The sequence below is a fragment of the Anser cygnoides genome, chromosome 9 (genome assembly GCF_040182565.1).
Source record: "Anser cygnoides isolate HZ-2024a breed goose chromosome 9, Taihu_goose_T2T_genome, whole genome shotgun sequence".
NCBI classification, from domain to species: Eukaryota; Metazoa; Chordata; class Aves; order Anseriformes; family Anatidae; genus Anser; species Anser cygnoides.
Genome location: NC_089881.1, coordinates 18323713 through 18345153, shown reverse-complemented (window position 1 = coordinate 18345153; position 21441 = coordinate 18323713). Strand labels below are relative to the sequence as shown.

The 21441-nt window shown below is 35.3% G+C and overlaps 1 protein-coding gene across 17 annotated transcripts in view; it reads left to right on the top strand.

Annotated features, from left to right (window-relative positions):
• ATP11B (ATPase phospholipid transporting 11B (putative)) overlaps positions 1-21441 on the top strand; it is a 62880-nt gene that overhangs the window by 15443 nt on the left and 25996 nt on the right. For all 17 annotated transcript variants that reach the window (XM_067002267.1, XM_067002266.1, XM_067002265.1 and 14 more), the window contains exons 4-23: positions 1420-1500; positions 5984-6091; positions 6262-6390; positions 6505-6608; positions 7222-7269; positions 8026-8090; positions 8654-8735; positions 10045-10195; positions 12756-12953; positions 13183-13341; positions 13642-13814; positions 14182-14250; positions 15262-15335; positions 15423-15526; positions 15665-15846; positions 16559-16762; positions 17018-17171; positions 18115-18217; positions 19878-20023; positions 21085-21144. In XM_067002267.1, the coding sequence (XP_066858368.1) occupies positions 1420-1500; positions 5984-6091; positions 6262-6390; positions 6505-6608; positions 7222-7269; positions 8026-8090; positions 8654-8735; positions 10045-10195; positions 12756-12953; positions 13183-13341; positions 13642-13814; positions 14182-14250; positions 15262-15335; positions 15423-15526; positions 15665-15846; positions 16559-16762; positions 17018-17171; positions 18115-18217; positions 19878-20023; positions 21085-21144 (2394 nt within the window). The remainder of the gene's footprint in view (positions 1-1419; positions 1501-5983; positions 6092-6261; positions 6391-6504; positions 6609-7221; positions 7270-8025; positions 8091-8653; positions 8736-10044; positions 10196-12755; positions 12954-13182; positions 13342-13641; positions 13815-14181; positions 14251-15261; positions 15336-15422; positions 15527-15664; positions 15847-16558; positions 16763-17017; positions 17172-18114; positions 18218-19877; positions 20024-21084; positions 21145-21441) is intronic.

Below are 21441 nucleotides of genomic sequence, written 5' to 3'. Positions count from 1 at the left end.
GAGTAGATTCCATGATGAATCTCTTGTGACCAAGATGCAGTGTCTGTTATTACCATTTTATTCCACTGGCGATAACAGGGTTGTGGCAAGTTATTGTGTGATTAAATGTATAGCACAATCCAGTCCACATTGTCTGCGTCACATATGCATGCCAGAAACATGGTGGCAGACTGCATTTTGGTTGCATGATGCTCCACACCAGGTGAATGGTGGATACGCATCCATCCGTGCAGCAGGCAAAGGTTCGTGGTGTTCTGGTGAAATAGGTAAAATGAGCAGGCTGCCATGATGATTCCACTGGCACAAATCTTGCTCCACTTTAATGTATGGGCCTCTCTTGAGAAAGGAAGAGATATTGTAGATGGCAGAAATGCTGTGGTTAGGACTGTCCGGCCAGAAATCAGGTGTTCCTGGCAAGGGTTGTCTTGGACAACGTACAGCCAAGCTGAAATTACAATGCTGCAGTTGAAGAACACACAATATTGCAAGCAAAGTCTGATTTTTGCTGTATTTTCTAAATTGTCTGCGTTTCAGTGGGAAAAAAATAGATCATGCATGTGTTGTAATGTGTCATCTGTTTTCTCTATGAGGTTCTTGGTTCTTAACAGAGTAAACTTCACGTGTAATTTCTTTTTTCTTCTTTGATGGTTCTCAAAGCAATGCCATAAGTCTCAGGTAAAGTGAACCAAATCAGTGTCTGTGGTTTTGAATTGCGCTCTCATGTATATTTTCTTTTCAGCACTTGACTATGTTGTCTTTTTCCTGCAGCAGGGGAGATCCACCAGCATCCCACTCCCTCCCACACACACATACAGCATTTTAGTGTATACACTGCACTTTTGGCATGACAGCAATGGTAGCACGAATTGTAAAATGTGCATGTTGGAGGAACCAGAAAGGAGCAGTCTAAGAAAGGGGGGTTTCTCTAATAACTGAACTGTTGGAAATGACTGTTTGTTAACGTTCATCTTCACTTCTAAAGTGGTTGTTGTTATACTCTATACTGCTGTTGAGCAGTTGTTTATATAGAGTATTGAAAGAGCTTCACAAAATGTAATTTCATTGATTTGTAATACACTTTTAAATTTATTTTTGTAGGGTGAAAACATACCTTTTAGTAAGAAGTTTTAAAATTGGCACATTCATTAGAAATGTGATTGTCTGTTCTATGCCCCAGAACCTTTGAACCATTACTGACATCTGTTTAGGTGTCAGGAACTGAGTTTTGTTCCACAAATACTGGAGAATGTGCAGTAAAATTCCTCACAGCTTTTAATTTAGAACACATTTTTCATGTTGTTTAATTGGTGTTGGTGTTTTTTGTTCTTTTGTTTTTGTTTTTTTTTGGGGGGGGGAGCGTTGGAAAGTAAAATTGTAAAATCAAGTTGCAGCTAATTTTCACATTTTCTTCTCTTTTAGCTCATGATAGATACCCCTACCAGTCCTATTACCAGTGGATTGCCATTATTCTTTGTCATAACTGTGACAGCCATAAAACAGGTAAAGGGGAAAAGATCTTGTAGCAGGAATCTTGTAGTTAAGTAAGTTAACCAAGTCTGACCAAGGTAATGTTTAGAAACAAAAAATAAAGTGACATCTTCAGAAACAGTTTGTGTATTTAATACTCCTTGTTAGACACTTGATCGTTTTACTTAGTTGTCAAGCACTTGGTGACTCACTGCAGTACCCTTAAATGGACAGTGAATGACTGTCAGACAGCGTTTTTGTCTCAGCTTTACATGTCACTTGTTATAAGACCTTTTCTGAAAGCTCCTCACTTATTCCTTTGGCATACCTCGCTACATATTAAAAATAATCCCCCTACATAACACTGAGAAAGGAGCTTGGGTAGATGATGCAATGATGCAATCCATGTTTGTCAGTAGTTAAAAGGCAAATTTTGCCCCAGGGGGTATGTTTCATGGCATGAAATATGCATTAACTATAATCCTGTACCAGGTAAAAGATCAAATTTGAGAAGCTTCTGGTTTTTTCTTCTTCTTCAGTTGCATAAAACATTTTGGAGTATTTTATAGCACATGAAATAAGAAAAATCTTTTAAGTACGATAGGAATCTTCTTTAACCACTGTAGTAGATCTTGCTAAGACCTACGGACCCTAGAAGGATAATGCTAAAAAAAGGATCTTCTGTTTTCTTTAAACCCTTAAAGTGAGAGGACAGAGAGAAAGAAACAAGCACATAAATAAAGTGGTGATGTGGATAGAAACTACAATCTTTTCTGCAGGCAAGTAGTTCTCAGGAACTGGCCCCTTCAAAGGGTTTGACAGTGTTGGCTGGGGAAGATAGGCAGTCATAGCAACTGAAAATTAAGCAGGAGACTTTTATGGAGTTACAGCTTGAATTTCAATTTGCCTTCTGCACCAGTAAGACCCCAAAACATCCAGAAATAGGGCAAAAGTAAAAAATAGCTCTAGCTGTCAGCCAGATAGAATGTTGTTTGGGGCAGAGAGGATCTTTGGGGCTGTAGAAATCTTTGAATTACCATTCCATTTGTTGCTGCGCGTTTTATATCTGTGGAGTTCCCTAACCCTATTCAATTGTTATTATCACCCCCCAGAAATGTGTTCAAGAACTGCCATCATAAGTAGGCAATAGAAAATATCTCTTAGAGCTGTATGAACTGAAACAAAATGTACGAGTAGGATGCAAGTATTAGATTTTTTGAGGTGGGCTATTGTAAGTCTAAAACAGTAGAAAACCTATTGCCTTACTGTCTCCTGACATCAAGTCTTGCATTGGGAAATTTAAGGGTTCTCCCATCAACAGCAAAGAACAAAGATTCTGGTATTCCTACTAGAAAATTCAAATCAAATGAGTTGTTGAGCATTATGAGTTTTTCTGACTAAGATCTATCTGCAAGGGCTATCAGAACCACCTAAACTGATCTAATAGGTTCTTGTGTTTATTCTACCTGCTGCAAAGTAGGCAAACAGTATTCACAAGCTGTTATCTTGGAAAGGCAATTCAGTGTGCTCTTTCCAACAGGCTGCCCTTGAACAAGGAAGAAATACAAATCTTCGGTTGGAATGCAGAGGGAAAATACCCAGTGTGTTCTCCAAACTAGTTCCCATTTTCTCTGAAACCAAAAGTGGTATAGGAAGAAGTGTTCAGGGGAAAAAACACTTTTGAAAGGTTCCGGATGCTGGTTTGATACAAAGTTATAGATAATTGTCTCCGCAAAGATAAAAAGGGAAACCAGAAGTATTAATTGTATCTGGGTTTGAGAAGTTTAGCAATGAAGGGAAGAACGCTCCCAGAAGGCCAGTTAACATGGTACCCATAGCAAACCTCGGAACTCAGACGTATTTTAATCCCAGCCAAGGAGATGGAACTTCTTCTTATCAGAAGTGCAATTCCACCTAGGTCAGAAGAAGGACATAAAGACTGCAAAGTGATGCAACTCATGCTGTGTCATTTTGTTGAACTTGTTAGCTAAAGCACTTTCTTCCTCATGCCTCTGAAGATGCGTACGCAGTCCTCAGAGAAGTAAAAAAAAAAAAAAAAAAAAAAAAAAACAAACAAAAAAAAACAAAACGGGGGGGGGAGGCAAACTAAAATAAATAAAAATAAAAGTTTGCTTTTCTTTACTGTTTTCTAAGGAACTTTAAGGAACTTGGTCCATTTCAGTAAGTTCATAAATATTTAGCAAACAGGCTGATCAGACACATGGATGTTTACATGCTTGCCAGGTGAATGAGAAACCACTACTTTGCAGATTTTGATTAAATATACAAATAAAATAAGAATTAAAAACCTGGTAATGTAATTTACAGGCCTGTTGTAATTTTGTCTTTGTCTCAAGTACATTGATGCTGGTATATTAGCAGGAATTAAGAATACAGTCTCAGGGATTTTTATGTTTTCCATTTGTACAGTTAAGCAACATTTCTTGTGTTCCTGTATCTTTCTTTTAATAGTTTTTTGCAACATTTGGAAGTGAGGATAAGGGACTCTCTCTTAAAAATGCCGCAGTAGGTAAATTTTGGAGGAACGTAGGTGGACTATAGTAAGCTGGCTATTAAGAATTCCCTGGTGTGAGATGTCACCCTTGTGTTGCAGGTAATAGGTGTCAGATGGAGAAAGAGCTGAAATCTGTACTTTCTAAAGAAGGTAAATTTCAGTTCTTTGCCAAATGCCCATATTGCTCAGCTGCTCAGATTTATGAGACAAATGCCCCAAGGTTACTGGATTTTAGTTAAATTCATGTTTTCTTCTGTCAGTCACCTTTAACAAGGAGCTGTAGGTGCTGACTCTTTCCCAATCAGTATGAAAAACATCAAGAGTCGTAGAGATTTTCAGGATTCTGATTCCCCAGTATTTCTGCGTAGCTGCTATTACTACACACTTTTTAATTATTTAAAGCATTTGGCATGTACAGATTTCCATTTTTTGTGTTTGTAGGCCTAGATAGTTCTGTACATACTGTTCCCGTTTGTGCCAGTGACAGTGTAGATGCATGAAGGTAGGACTGCAGAACTATGTTTTAACATATGAAATTCATCAAATAACGTCCTTCCAAACTCTAGTCAAGGCTTAGAGTTCTCAAAACTGCATCGTTATCAGTACCTTTTGTGTTATGACATTCATACAACGTCTATAGCGTAATAGGATGAGTTGGGATTATGCCTGCTGTTTCAGAGGGCTCTCTTCTGTCTGCAAACTTCCAGGAAAGCAGTTTTCATTCTTTTTCACTTTTTATATACATACAGAAAAGCATTTTAGGAAATGTCTCTAATATCGCAAATCAGTTGTATGAGTCTTGCCAGGATTAAAGACTTTGCACCATCTCTTATATCCTCTGTGATTTTGCCAGAAACTCATAAATGTTAAGGTATTGTAAGAATCATCATGTAGTTCTTAGGGAATGATAGTTTACGGTAGTGCTGAAGAGTCATTTGATTCTGTGTAAAAAAGTAAGTTTATGAATCAGCTGTCAGAAAATGTTTTTTCTATACTAAAAAAGCTTTTCCTAATTCCTAGCTGACAGTTTACGTGCTCTATGAGCCTGCTTTAGTTATTTGAGTTGAATGCACACATGCACTCATCTCTTGCTTATTTATCTTGCCTATGTTTAGTGAGCAAGAGGCAGAATATAAAGCTGTTCAGTAATACTTGCTTAAATTCTCATATATAAGCACTGTTCTTTTTTTTCAGAAAGATACAGTACAGCTGAACAGCCTGCATAAACTGATCTGTTTCTTGTGCTCACTGTTATGGCTTTCCAAACAATACCTAGACTTGGGGATCAGCAATCATGCTATTGGTGATCACATTATTAGATTAATTAAGAAAAGTATTAATTTCTTAGGAAAACAGGAGAGGAAAAATACTTCTGAGTTCACATTTCTGAACATCACATATGTGCATGGGATAAAGGTTGCTTAAAGAGGTGCCAAGTATGTGGTAAAGAAAAGCTCCTTAATTTCCCTATTAAAATTCAGTTCTTGCAATGGTGTGTGAATGGTGTATGCAAAATCAAGCAATCTTAAGATTTCATGGATCTGCAATGGCAGTAACTATGCTTGAAAAATTGTAATGGCGTGTCATGAGGAAGTAATTTTAGTTTTTCCTCAAATTTTACGTTACATCTTCTAAAAGAGAGGAGGGGAGGGGATCCATAAGAGGGACTGTGAGTGACTGTTACCTGTTTTCGGGTAGATTAATCCATGTAGATCTGAGTGCTTTTTTTTTTTTTTTTTTTATCCCATCTGCAAAAATGTCTGTTTTATCAGAACATGGAACTGTTAAGTTTCTTTGGCACTTCTACTTTGCTTGCCTTTACCTACTTGGACAAATTTAGTAGAAATCAAGTGTTTGACACTGTGGTTAACACTGAAATGAAGAGAAATTCATAACTGCATTAAGGCCACACAGCAAGCATTTTGAAGGACTTTTACTTAAAAACAATTATGCTTTATAGGTTTCTTGCTTGGGAAGTAAATTTGTATGTGTTTTCTACAGGGTTATGAAGACTGGCTACGGCATAAAGCAGACAATGAAGTAAACGGTGCTCCAGTTTATGTTGTTCGGAGTGGTGGACTTGTAAAAACTAGATCTAAAAACATTCGGGTATGTGCCTAGAGACAAATGGAAAATTGTGTTTCGGAAAAAAAAGCTAAAGATCTTGTTTCACTACTAATCATTGTGGCCTGTTTCATGATGATGCAATAATAAAGCTGAAATTAATTCTTCTCTTTTAAAACCCGTTGTATACTTCTCATTTGTGTTCATTTCATTAGGTCGGGGACATTGTGAGAGTAGCCAAAGATGAGACTTTTCCTGTTGATCTGGTGCTTCTATCTTCTGATCGAGTGGACGGTTCGTGCCATGTTACTACAGCAAGTTTGGATGGCGAGACAAATCTTAAGGTCTGAGTTACTGATTCGAAATAGAATGTAGTTAGTGATGCCATTTTTATTTCAGCCTTGTGGATACCCCCCTCTGATTTCTGTATAATAAAGTTAATGGATGCTGTTTTACAGACACATGTTGCAGTCCCAGAAACAGCAGTGTTACAGTCTGTTGCCAACCTGGACAAACTTGTAGCTGTTATAGAATGTCAGCAGCCAGAAGCAGATCTATACAGGTACCACTTATTCTGGATCCCTTGGAAAATATTTGTTAATGAAGTGTTTAATATTAGGAATTATATGGATTTTGCTGGGATTAAATAGCTTCAGACATCTGCTTATATTTCAGGTTTTAATAATGAATGTAAGCATTTATACCTATGTATTTACTGTAAATCGCAAGTGACAAGCTAAATTTGAGTATTTCAATATGAAATCAGAACGTATAGCATAATGTTTACCTTTTATATTTTAATCATAATGCTTATGCTCCTTTCTGTTCTAACCAGTAAACTTCTGAAATTCTTAAACTTAAGTATCCAGTGAACAGTTTAAAGAAAGTAAGTTCTATATGATTCTGCCAGGAGATTTCTGTCCTAAAAAGCACTCTCATTCATACGGAATTTTGTGTACATATGTTGGTCACATTTATTTTGCTTATGCTCAAGAAAAGATTTGAACTCCACTCACCAGTCTTGTTGATAAAGACTGATTGTTTTGTATTTGAGAAATCTTAATGACATCTTTTTTTGTTAATTGAGAGGGTTTGGGGGGTTGGTTTTTTTTATTTTATTTTTATACTTTTGAGACTTTATGTAGATATTTCTGACATGTGGCCGTCTTTCACAGATTTGTTGGAAGAATAACTATAAGTCAACAAATTGAGGAAATAGTACGGTAAGTAAAATTTTGTAAGATTAGAGTAATGTTAAGAACTGATGGTGGTAATTACACTATGACCATTAGAAAAGAGTCACTGTTGAATAAACAAAAATACACATTTTGTATCACAATGTTATATGCTGTACTTTTATTTTCAGAGCAGTTTTTACAGTTAGGTGAGCTGGTGAAATAGATGTGTTATTGTGGTGATAGATGTGAGGAGAAAAAAATCTGTGAAAGTTTAGACTTCTGCATTAGGATCCAGAACTTGTGTTATATTGTCTTTCCATCTAGGTTTTTACTTTTCTTTCTCTGGTATGAATCTCTTTTGAACCTGGTAGACAATTTCAGTTTGACAGAGAGATAGAAGAAGATAGGTAAAACAGCCAAACCTAAAATAGCACTTCTTGTACATTGTGAGCTTGACAGGAATTTGGCCTACTGGCTCTTCAAATAACTTGCAGCTCTCTCTGAACCAGCTATTTAGTACGTGTAGCTAACCACTAATTATGGGATATTGAACACAGTGGTGGGAAGATGTTGTGGTGACCAAAGAAGCTTTGAAAGGAAACTGAGAGCTCTGTGGAGATGTGTGGGTGATGTGTAGAAAAGGAGTAAGAAGATTGAAGACAGAGCAAAATGAGGGTGGTGTTGGAGTTACTGCAGTGGGGATTTACTGGGGACTTTGAACCTCTTTGTATATGATGTCATAAATTACACAGAATATGGAACAGCTCATTTTTAAATTCTGATATGTCTGTTTCTTTTTAGACCTCTTGGGCCTGAAAGTCTCTTACTTCGTGGAGCAAGATTAAAAAACACTAAAGAAATATTTGGTTTGTAAAAACTTAAATATTTAACAAGTGTTCTCTTCTTCAAATGTGTTGATGAACTGAAGTTTAGTTCTACTTGCACAGAAGAAATTGTGATAATCTTGCTGACAGTGACCTGAGGGGATATGATTATAGATGAAAGTAATGCTGTTATGCCAAAGAATCTCTAAGGATAGAAAGTTCCAGCTCTACTCTATGAAAATATTTGAAGTGGTTTGATAAAGAAGTAATGTAACTTTAATGGTTAAGTGACTGATGTTGCTGTTACACTGTTCAAGACTTTCTCCTGAGATTCACTATTCTGATTTCCATAAAATACATATTGAAAAGTCATAATAATGCACAGCATTTTAATAGGTGCTAAAATTATTTCAATAGTACTGTTTTACTATAGGAGAATACTGCAAATAATTACAAAATACCATCTCATTATTGTACTGAAATAAACACAAAAGTGATAGCACCTCTTGATTTTTAAATTACATCTCTTAAACAAAGTGAAAAAATCCATGAATTGTATATATGCAGAAAATAATGTATAACTCCTTTTCCTCCTTCATTCCCAGGTGTTGCAGTGTATACAGGTATGGAGACAAAGATGGCATTAAATTACAAGAGTAAATCTCAGAAACGGTCAGCAGTAGAAAAGTATGTTTATTTTCTCATATCTTTCTTGCTTGTAGAAATGTTGCTTAGTCTTCCCTCATAAATTTTAGAATCCTGACGATCTCATTGTTGGTTTGTAGGCAAGGGAAGAGAGGGTAATTGCTTTGCCTTCATTAGAGAGCTATAAATATAAAATAATTTTTGTGGTATTGTATCCTTTATTGTTTCTTTCAGTAATGTATACAAGGTTGAAATATCTAAGGTTAAGAAGGTTTAAAGCAAGAAAAGTTAGTTTGGGAGCTTTGCTTTGTTTTTCTGAGATGCAGAGATCATTTAATTGTAGGTGAAATGCTGTCTTGAACTAAGTGCTGGAAGCACTTCTCACAGCAATTTTTCACAGCAGTTGCAGCCTCTGCTGTCTCTGCATCACTATTGTAAGACTTCATCATGTCTTTAAAGAGGATGGACTGAATTCTTAATCACATACAAGTCTTTGTCCTGAATACTAGTATCTGATACAACAGGAAGATAACTTTGTTTCATATATGTGCCTAGGCTACATCCTTTAAAATATGTTTTACAATGAACAAGTTGCAGGCTCAGTTTTTAAAAACTTTGCTTGTTGTAGATTTGTGGTAGGTGTTACTGTAATAAAAAATTATATGTTGAACTCAACAAATTATTTTGAAAGGAAGTTTTGATATGTTGTCTTTCTTCTAGTTATTTAAAAAAAGAAAAAAAAAGAAAATCTGAGTGCCTTCTGCTATTCTTTTACAAACATGAAATTCATTATATTTCTAAAGCCATATACAAACAGATCTATAGGGTGCACCAGAAAAATTGTCATCAAAACTAGGGGTGGAAAGGATTGTAACATTCCAGAATATAAACTTGTTTGAAAGGTCACCCTGGTGTAGCACGTTCTGGGTTAAATAATCGGATGGACAAAGAAGTGCTCTACTAACTGAGGAAAAAAGCTGCAGCCTTGGATTTCCACAGTGCTTGTTTTGTACTGCCTTCACAGCCTCACTAGATAGTCAGGGAAGAAGGGAATGGCTGGAAGAAGGATAAGTCAACCCCCAGAATTTTGGACAGCAGGTGTGACACAAATCAGCTGTGGGTGTATCCTTGCATCTTAATCTAGTCTTCCTGTTGGCTATATGTAGAGTGTGTATTAGTCAGATGTAGGATTTCTTTTCACTCCTTCTGCTTGTTTGTCATACAGAAACTTTGGATCCTTTTGAAACACTGGATAGTTTTTTTTTTAATTAAAAAAAAATCAGTATGTTTATAGTGTGTCAATAAATGAAGCAAAATAAACTGAAATTTCATCTTTTTGGCCTTGTTCCAGGTCTATGAATTCCTTTTTGATTATTTATCTAATAATCCTCCTCTTTGAAGCCATTCTGAGTACTATTTTAAAGTATGCATGGCAAGCTGAAGAAAAGTGGGATGAGCCTTGGTATAATGGAAAAACAGAGCATGAAAGGAACAGCAGTAAGGTAATGTAGTTCTACCCAGTTTCATATCTGAGGAACTTTCAACTACTTAATACTGAATGAAGTATTTATTACGTCCCTGTTCTTAGACATAGGTGTAACTACCACATGATTCGCTTGTAAGTGTGTGTGGTATTGTCTCAATATTTTTGAAAGAGCATTCATTGTACGTAGCCTCGCCCTTGCATAGAAAAATTTTACCTCTGTTACTGGTGGACTACTTCTTTAATGAAAAATCCAAGCTTTTAAAAATTTTGTGTTTTGTTAGAACATGATTGCAGTTACTCTTCTTCTGGGTGCCTTTTGTTCATTCGTTAAATGAAAACAGGAGGAAGATGGCTGTTCCTGTGTATGTTCTGTTGCGGTGGTTTCACAGTTGAGTCATTTTGGATGTTCTGTGATGCTGAAATTGTTCAGACAATTTCGTAAGGCTCTAATTTTGCTCAGGCTCCTTCTTGCCTTCTCACTTTTATGTAGCAATTGAAGGGATATGTTGAAGTGTTCCTTAAATCTGCAGTTCTAAGAAGCATGATTGGTTTTTTATTATTTTTTTAGTTTTGTTTTGTAATCATTCTGTATTTTCCTGTACTCTGTTTAATTTATGATTTCTGTGTGAGTCTGCTTTCTTCCAAAGCAGTTCAGGAGCTGGCTGGAGCTAATTCTAAGAAGTAGAGGGTATTTTTAAAGCACAAAAGAGTTAGAAATCCAATTTCCACATGTGATGTGGTGTCAGATGTTTAATACTTCCTCTGTCTCCCAGGGAGTTGAGAAATGAATCTGTTCACTAGTTGCTTTATATGCTTAAAGGTCCAAATCCTAACTTAGAAGAGTTCTGTTCTGCTTCACAAGCAGAGTGAAACTTATGTTTAGTACATTATTGTTTGGAAAGGAAAAAAGAAGTAATTAGAGAATATTTTGGATTCCAGGACAGTTAAGAGTTTACTGGCATTCCTTTGTAACAGACAATTTTCTCAGAAGTGTGTAATGTAAACTTCGTAGTCTAACTGGAAAAATATCTTTGTCTCAATGCCATGTTTTATTTAAAATGGTTAGTTCAGATTTTCGATAGCTGTATTGATAACTTTTCAGTGCATTCTAAAATAATCTTACCTAAAAATATCACTACTGAAAAGCACTAAATGAATTCACAAACTTTCAGATTGTTTAGTCACTTTTCTTTTTAGTACCTCCATCCACTTAAAGGACTTTCAACTGTTGAAGTAGTCAGTCAAGTAAATCTTTTTTGCTCTTAATTTAAGAAGCCTTTTCAGTTCAGAAGACATAATGGGATAAGCATTTATGCAATCTTTTCATCCCATTTGCCTTCAAGAGCATACAGAGCCATCTATCTTTCTGCAATTTCACTCTCCTTTTACCATGTCTTTTTTCTCTCTCTTGCTTATTGTATTCTTCCACAATCTTACATTTCTCAGTATGCTTGCTAACTTTAGTCATTATCACTTCTAAGTATATCTTGTCTTAAGTGAATTACTGTTCTCAGTAGTTATTTATCTTTTATGTTTTAGTTTTTAAGATCTCAAAAAACTCAGGAGGTTCTGTGACTTAAGAGAGCCCTTAATCATTGGTACTAACTCCTAATAAGTAATTATAGCTACACTTCATAATTAGAAGAACAGACATTATTTACCTTAGTAAACTGTTGACTACATTGTACTCACTATCTCCAAAATGTTCTCCTGCGCAATATTATTGTTAAAGTTAAAAGGATTTGTCCCTGTTTCTCTAGTCTATGTTTTCTGTTCCATTATTCAAGTGATGATAGGAGTCTTTCAAATGTACAATTTAACTAGTTTGTTGTGCAAATGAGAAAGAGGGACCTTCAAGGAGACTGCAATGTTGCATTTAAAGTTTAAGTTTAAAGTTATCATACCTAAGAAAGAGAAAACTCTACTGTATTACACAGCTGTTTGCTTGAAGTATATATATTGAATGCAGGGATTTGGAGAGGCATAAAGGAAATCTGTGCCACCGAAATCCACTCAGTCTCTTCCCTGTCATGTAGTCTAGATCACCCACTTCACTCGGGAATGTCAGTAAACAGAAATCTACGTCACTCTGCTGTTGTAAACCAATAGTGAATAATTGCATATTTGTCTATGATAGTACAGAATGTCAGTTGTTTGGGTCTTGTCTTCACCATTTATGGTTTCTTAGAAAAGCCTGTGAACAGTGCCGTTTGATGGAACATGATAGTTGTTCAGTCCCAGCTCCTTCAAGAGAGCTGTTTGGGTTTAGAATCACCACTACAGTTAATGTTAATTGGCAGCCCTCTTGATGTTCAGTAGAAAGGACAAAAAATGATGAACTTGAGAACTGAAACTGCCTAAGGCAGTCTTGCACCAGTCTGAAGGGCAACCTGCTGGGGCAACCTCTAAATGTCTGCATTGTCAATGCATTTGTTGTATCTCTCATTTAAGCTCGGGAACTTGGTCTCGTCTGGCTCTGGTTATTTGTCATTTTTCATACACTTGAAACATACCTAATCAACCATGTTTCACCTGCTAACTGCAGTAATCTTTATATTTTCTTTTTTCTCTCATAGATACTGAGATTTATTTCAGATTTCCTTGCTTTTCTGGTACTTTACAATTTTATTATACCTATTTCACTTTATGTGACTGTTGAGATGCAGAAGTTTCTTGGATCTTTTTTTATTGGCTGGGATCTTGACCTCTATCATGAAGAAACAAACCAGAGAGCACAAGTAAATACTTCAGACCTCAACGAGGAATTGGGACAGGTATATCTTCTTTTTAACTTCTATTTAATTTAACTTCCATTTTCTACTTCTCTTTTAATAATAAAATTCATTATTATACACTTCTTATTAATAGTGCATTAATACCTGATTAATTTGAAAATAATATATCAGATTTTATGGCAGAAATTTAAATACTTACATGATCAAACAACTGCAGCAAGTATATGCAACTGCACGTCTGTTTTTTTTTGTTTTTATTTTATAAAAGGTAGAGTATGTGTTTACAGACAAAACCGGTACATTAACTGAAAATGAGATGCAGTTTCGGGAGTGCTCCATTAATGGCATAAAGTACCAGGAGGTCAATGGTAAACTAACTCCAGAGGGGTTTTCTGAAGATTCTCCAGATGGAAATATGCATAGTTTGGTAAGACTCCTCCCTGCCTCCTCTCCCAACTCTCCCCTCATTAGGCATCCTAGGTAGAAAGGATCTAGTACTAACATTAAATGTAATAATCTTAAAATAAAATAAAAATCTGAATTTCAGAATGGTTTGAAGCTATTAAGTGTTACTAAACACCTCATATTTATTAAGTAGGTGGAGATGTGATTATTTGACAAAGAATACTTAACAGATTTTTAATTCTAAGCATCTTTTTTTCTGAAATATGTTCAAAACTGGGTCGATATCTAAATGTTACAAATAATCCTTTTTCCTTTCTTATAGATGAAAGAGGAAGAACTCTTCTTGAAAGCAGTTTGTCTTTGTCATACAGTACAGATCAATGCAGATCAAACAGATGGTGCTGATGGTCCCTGGCATGCCAATGGAATAGCATCCCCTTTGGAGTATTATGCTTCTTCACCAGATGAGAAAGCTTTAGTTGAAGCAGCAAGCCGGTGAGGATTAATGCCAAAGTTATGTACTGAAAAAATTGCCTACTAGGGAAAGCAGTTTTTTACTCAAAGCAAACTTAAAAATTTCTCAGAGAAGCTCTAAAGCCCAAGAGCTGTTACTGTTCATTTATTATGAAAACATACAAAAATAAAATGCATAAAAACCTAGGGATATTGTAATGTATGATTAGAAATGTTTATGGGAAATCCTTGAGAAATTAACGTGGACAGAGTATGTTGCTGTTAAAGTACTGTATAAAGAGAACACAAACGTGTATCTCCTTTCTTTTTTTTTCCATTCAGCAACCAAGAGGCATTATATGTAAATTTCTACAGTGCAAAGTAAATGTCTATTTTCTTCTCCTTTTAGGGTTGGAGTAGTATTTACTGGAACTAGTGGGGACAGCATGGAAGTGAAAAGTCTTGGAAAACCAGAAAGGTAATCTTTAAAAAATAAATAAATAAATTTTTAAAATCCTTTTTTCTTTTAAAGAAAGTAACAACGGTAAAGATAAATGTAATGTTCTTGACTTAGTCCTCTCTCTTGATAAGAAAACCTTGGCTTTTCCCAACATACTGTCTTTAATGCTTTTCCCTTAATTGTCTTCAAGACAGGTTGCATCTTATTCCTTACGAATTGAAATTGAGATGCAAGAATTTTGTGTTACTCTACACAGTTACTCTGTGTAGTTCTATAACAGTCCGCATCTTTGCCCATTCCACAAAACTGGGACTCTACTACAGCTTAATAAATAAAGAAGTATTAGGTTGTTTATTCAACTCTAATAATGTGCTTTCAGCTCTAGAAATTCTCAGAATCAGCTGTGCTGGCAAGTCTAACGTGCATAATCCAATTGCATCTTTAAACTTTCCCCAGTTTAGTAGAAATATTATTGATAATTGTATATCTGCGGTATGTCATAACATCTTTTATCTGTATGATCTGTGTCAGTAGCCAGTACTTCCGAGTTTACTTCCTAAATTTAATTTTCTAAACTAGTTTTAATGTAACAAAAAAATTAGGCCAGTTATCAGGGAAAATGCACTCTTTTGACTGTGTAGTTTGTTTGAGTGTTAGAAAGACAATGTGATTTTCAAAGTTATATTTGGAGTAATGATAAAAGTATAAAGAAATACGTAGGAGATGATTGTACTCTCCAGATGCAAAGCCTAGTATTCAGGAAACAAAATTCCTATTGGTAGAACCTTTTATCTTTCTGGAATATAATTATATATACGAAGTAATGAAAACCAATCAATTGCAGAAATGCAGATAACAGTGATTGTTGCTCAACTGTGAGTATTATTTGTAAAGTTCCTATATAAAATGACACTCTGGGAAAAGCTCCATGGATAATGTCTATTTACGGTTGTAGGTAATAAGTAATTGTATGTAAAAATGGATTTCTATAAATGTTTTCTTTCCTATCTCTCTCCCATTAAAACAAAGGTATAAGTTGCTTCATGTCTTGGAGTTTGATCCAAATCGCAGACGAATGAGTGTCATTGTAGAGAGTCCCTCAGGTAAGTGATCGGAAGTTAACACAAGCTGCAATCAAGAACTTCTTAAATAGTATGTGTTCTTAATTTCTACTCTATTTTACTTTTTAGGAGAAAAGCTTCTATTCACAAAGGGAGCAGAATCTTCTATTCTTCCTCGTAGTAAGAGTGGAGAAATAGACAAAACAAGGGTACACGTGGATGAATTCGCTTTGGTAAGTGTAGACATGCCACCCAGCTGATTGGAAGAAAATTCTTCTGGTACAGATTCTGTGACTTGAATAAATTGCAAGTGACATGTTGTTAGACCAGAATCTAGTCTGCTCTGAATGTAGTCTTTTATTTTTTCACAGAAAGGACTAAGAACTCTGTGTGTAGCCTATAGAAGATTCACACCGGAAGAATACCAGGAAATTGGAAAACGCCTTCATGAGGCCAGGACTGCTTTACAACAACGGGAAGAAAGATTAGCAGATGTGTTCAACTTCATAGAAAGGGATCTGGAATTACTTGGAGCTACAGGAGTAGAAGACAAGTATGCAATGGAGTTTCTGCTAACTACATTCAAAAACATAGCAAACTTAGGATTTGTAACTGCGTTATGATGTGTGCTGCGAAAATTGTCCTGCCAATGCCAGAAGTTCTGTGCTACATTTGTTTAGTGTGTTTACCACTCTTTTTGGATTGAGGAACACTGAAAACATGTTGTACAAACTGATTTTGTCATTATAAGAATTAAAAAATGAACTTCATTAGGAGACATTTAATGTATATGAAATAAAGTTAGAATAATTTGAGTAAATGTTAAGCATAGTACCTAATTCCTTGGGAAAACTTTGATGTGTAGTTACTTTACAAAGTATACACTGTGCAAGCAGAATGTCTTGTAATTCAGAGGGTGTATTGTATGTTGGGATATACAGATGGAGAACTTAGTTTTTCATGCACTACGTTAGATAGTAATTGTTACAGACTGTTCTAAACCTTCTCAAATGCAGTAACAGTGCTAAATTTAAATTAAGATATGCTTATTACAATTTTAACACTTAGAAATATTGAAATTCAGGTTCTGTTTTGTGAAGGCCTTCATTATATTGCTTGTAAGAGAACGTCATCTACTAGACTATAGTTTTCTGATGATACATATTTTCAAAATGTGGTCTTAAATCATCATGACATTAATGTTATAGTGTGAGTTCTTTTTTATAAAGTGTTCGATTGGTTATTTAAGGTTTTCTTGTTTCTAGACTGCAGGAGAAAGTCCAAGAAACTATAGAAGCACTCAGATTGGCTGGTATCAAAGTGTGGGTTCTCACTGGAGATAAGCACGAAACGGCTGTTAGTGTCAGTTTATCATGTGGACACTTTCATAGAACCATGAACATCCTTGAACTTGTGCAGCACAAATCAGACAGTACATGCGCAGAGCAACTGAGGCAGCTAGCCAGGAGGTAAAATACCTGAGATGTCATTATCTCCGTGATGGTCTTAACTTCGTTTTCTTTGATTTTCAAATTTTATGGCAATCACTTTCTGCCTAACACATGAAGATGCTATTTTTTTCTTACTGCTTTTTTTTTCCCTTTTATAATAGACTTAAAGAAGCAGTCTGTCTAAAAGGTTAACATACGTTTATTGTATGGGCAATTGCATAGTTTTTAACAAAATTTAACCAATTGAAAATCAATGCTTTTGTCCCTGAATAGAATAAAGGAAGACCATGTTATCCAGCATGGACTGGTTGTGGATGGGACCAGCCTCTCTCTTGCACTCAGGGAACATGAAAAACTGTTCATGGAAGTTTGTAAAAACTGTTCTGCAGTGTTGTGCTGTCGCATGGCACCCCTTCAGAAAGCAAAGGTAAGGTTATAGTCAACTTTGTCCTGTAAGTACTTTTATAATGTTGTCTTAGAGGCAAGGATTTCTGGAGATGGTTTGTTTCTGGTTGCCTTTTGTGTGACTTTTGAATACTTCTTCAATTCAGTTGGAGTAGTTAGCTCAAGAGTTTTGACATGTAGTTGTGAAAATTTGCAAATGGATGGAGAAGAGAGTCAAACTGTCATGATGGAGTGGAATGAGAAAGCTACTTCTTTACAGAACACTCAAGAGGCTGATTAAAAAATCAGCTTTCTACATAACCTGTACAGTTTTGCATTGCCTGTTCCATTGCAAACTACAGGCTAAATGAAAGATTCATGAGGCTGTACAGAAAAAATACACTGCTCTATAGATTAAAAATAAAAAATGAACCAAGTTTGAGGAGGAAGTAGAAGGGAAGGGAAGTTGAGGCCTAGTCTTCAGGAGAAGTTTGCCTTAATGCTCTCTTCTTCTAAGACCATTTTTATTTCACACATAATTAATTTTACTCAAATACAGATCAGACAAAATTCAAACTCAGTTTTTGTGATTTTTCTTTCATTCCAGAAAGCAAAGCTCTAAATAGATACAATATTCCTTCTTTCCTTTTGAAATGTTCTCTCTTCACATTATGTTTCTCTTCCTTCTTTTGTGACTAATATACAGTCGTACCTCAATTGTGGTATTTTTAAATATGTTATACTTTTAGCCTAACTGAATGTTTTAGAGGATTTTTCTGTGTATTTCCAGTAATACTAAACCTCTGAAAGGCCAGCATTGCACAATTTGTTTTTTCACCTTCCAGAAAAATAAAGAAAAAAGGCAGCTTTTTACCTTAAAGCACTAGGAAACCCTTGTGTGAGATGCTAGATGTGCAAAAAAGAGCAGGTTCTTTTACTGTAGAAAGACTGTCTGAATCTAAAAGATTCTGCCTTTTTTTTTCCAGGTAGTGCGACTGTTAAAAACATCTCCAGAAAAACCTATAACATTAGCGATTGGTGATGGTGCTAATGATGTGAGCATGATACAAGAAGCACATGTTGGCATAGGTAAATTACTTCTGTCAGAAGAGATAAAGGCAAATAAGATGAAAATTCTAGTAGACAATTTGATGATGAAGTGTGTTTATAAACAGATAAAATTCTAATGCTTCTACCCCTGTGAATAATCAGGCATTAATCTGAGTCATCTGTTGTAGCAGAGATTTGGTGAAATTTGAAATGCAAGGCTGTTTGTTCTTCAGTCTTAGATTTATTGTGTAGTCTACCGATAATCAGAAGTCATGCTTAAATGTTGTCTTAAGAACAGCAGAGATTCTCTTAGCCAGAATCTCAGAAGTACTCTGCTTCAGATGTTGGAAGTGGATATATCTTATTCAGGTCATTGTCAGTTCCTAAGTTCCTGTGTAAACTTTGCATTCAAGTCTTTCTTTGTTCAATGCTTCCAATGTTTGCACCATGTCTGTATCATTGTAGAATTGCTATTTGTGTCTAGGTTGCCTTTGTGTTAAAGGCTTTCATTACGTTTCTCGAGAGGCTGTTACTGATTCTCAGTCAACTTCTCTGTTTATTTGCTTTCTGTTATCTAGTCTGGACCTTCTTTAAACTTTTCTGCTGAGTTGTATAACTCAATACAAAATTTTATTTTATTTTCAATATATATAACTGAATTAATACCTGTCACCAAAAAAAAATTGTTCTGGTGTTTCCTTTAACAAATACCATCCAACAAAGTTATTAATGCTGAAGGTTCTTAAATAAGAGCTTGGTACAACAGACTGTTCAGTCTGTTGCTGTTTTGATTAAAAATGTACAAGTAATATTTAGTTGCGGCAGTGATTTTTAAGACTGGGTATAGCCTGTCTGAGGAGGTTACAGGCCAACAGCAGATGATACTTTATTATATGGCTAATTTGTCAACTAAGTGAAGCTTATTTTAATAAAATTATCCAAGTTTCTATTCTAATTCATAGCGTGTTAGATATTACATCTACTTTGGTCAGAGCTATCATATCTTTGCTGTGGAGGGTGACAGGGAACCTTTAGAATACTTTTTTCAAAAATGATCAGTGCATTTGAGTGTCTGATTTCCAGGAATCCGGAGACTTTTTTTTTTTCCTGTAAGAGAGCATTTTGCGTTCTCTGTATATACTTACCCTAATCTTAATAATAGATTTTAAATCAATTTGATTTGTGATTCAGCTGTGAGAAGTGAAATGCTCTGTCCATTATATTAAGTAAATTGCTTAGGTAAGAACAGCACGTCTTTCACTCAGCTGTTAAATATCTATCATGTGTTATTTCCAGAAAGTACTGTAAGAAAAACCTCTCTAAAATAAAACATATTATGTAAATAGATAATTAATAATAGCTTTATAAAGGTTTGCTTCTTTTTATTGCAAAGTTTGAGAAGTTTCTTGGTTTTGTTTGTATGTTATTATTTGTCTAATTTTTTTCTGAAGTATAGTTGATGGATTTTTTTTCTAATCGGATCATCATTAAACAAGCATTTCCCCAAGGTTATGTCAAGAATAATGCCTTAGTTTGACATTTTTTCAAATCTATAATTATGTTGAAGTGTAGAATAACAGAACTATGGCTTTAGATGTAGGTTAGATATATGCAAATGTATGTTGTTTTTTTTTTTAAATAACAATTAATTTTGATCTTGTTTAACCTGTCTTTTGTTTTTGTTTCCCAAATATTACAGGAATCATGGGCAAGGAAGGAAGACAAGCTGTAAGAAATAGTGACTATGCAATAGCACGGTTTAAATTCCTCTCCAAGTTGCTTTTTGTTCACGGACACTTTTACTATATTAGAATAGCAACCCTTGTACAGTACTTTTTTTATAAGGTAAGTGTTCAAAGTGTGTGACAGTGAAGTTCATAGAAAAACATGTATCTGTTTCCCAGCAAGAAATTTGTTTTAGGTTTAATGTTTTTGTTGGGAACAGATGAAATTACCCCATTCAAACGTGTTTTCTGTTGTTGATGTTTCTACAGCGAAATGCAGGTTTTTAACTGTGAAATTCCTTAGTATTTCCACTAGAAGTAGGTTTTAAATTTCATGTTAAAGTACAACCTTTACGTTTACTGATTTTTAAAATGAACTAAATCCATTAATTTTCAAAGGAAAAAAGAAAGCAGGAAATAGATGAGGGAGGGAAGGGCCTGCAGAGAAAGCATGTGGGGAGACAACATGGTCTTTGCCTGCAGGCTCACCTTAAGAAAATTTAACAGTCCCAGCCTTGACTTAAAAAATCTTGAGGTGAAACAGTCCAAGGAAAGTATGCACCAGCAACCAAGTTATCTCTGGATGCCTCTTATAGACGTGGGTTTTATAGACTTGGAGCAGCAGGGAACATAAGCAAAATGTTGGAGGGAAGAGTTGCTGCTTGGAAGCCTGGGAGCTCAGTCCTGGGCTAGAGTGCTTAAAACTCAAGGCTAATAGCTTTTTTTTTGTCTGTGTGTGTGTGTGTGCTGATCATCAGACGTAAGTAAAAAACAAAACAAAAACCCCACTTCACTATCAGACTAGCTATTATAGCTATTAAGAAAAATTTCTTTGCCATGAGGGTGGTCGAACATTGAAACAGGCTCCCTAGTGAGGTGGTGAACACCCCAGGCCTGTCAGTGTTCAAGAGACATTTGGGTAATGCCCTTAATAATGTGCTTTAACTTTTGGTTAGCCCTGAAGTGGTCAGGCCATTGGACTTGATGATCTTTGTAGGTCCCTTCCAAATGACCTATTCTATTCTAATTTAAATTTATGTGGAATTCTAGGGTTGGCCACCAAGCCACATTTTGTCTTCTAAACACCTATTTTTACTAGCTTGCAGGAGTTAGCAATTTCTTTTTGGGACTGCAAGGCATATACTGAAAGATTAATTGTTTCATTCACTTCTTGTTTTTCAGAATGTGTGCTTTATTACACCACAATTTTTATATCAGTTCTTCTGTTTGTTTTCACAACAAGTAAGTATAGGAGGCCTTATAGCTTGTTCAATGTGTGTGAGAATCTCGGGTAAATAACAAAAAAAAAATGGGAGAACTATGAAATATTCTTTCCTCATCAAAAGCAAGTGTATTTAGTGATTTTTTGTCAACTTAGTACTGCTGATGAATGAATCTCTTATTGTTAGGAATTCATATGAATGAAAAGAAAGTTGCACATGTAAGATTTTTTTACTGAGCTCTCTGTAAGAGCTTTTTTTTCAGTTTGGATGCAAAGATGCTGTCAAAATGGTGTATCATTCATTAAATGGCTGTTGT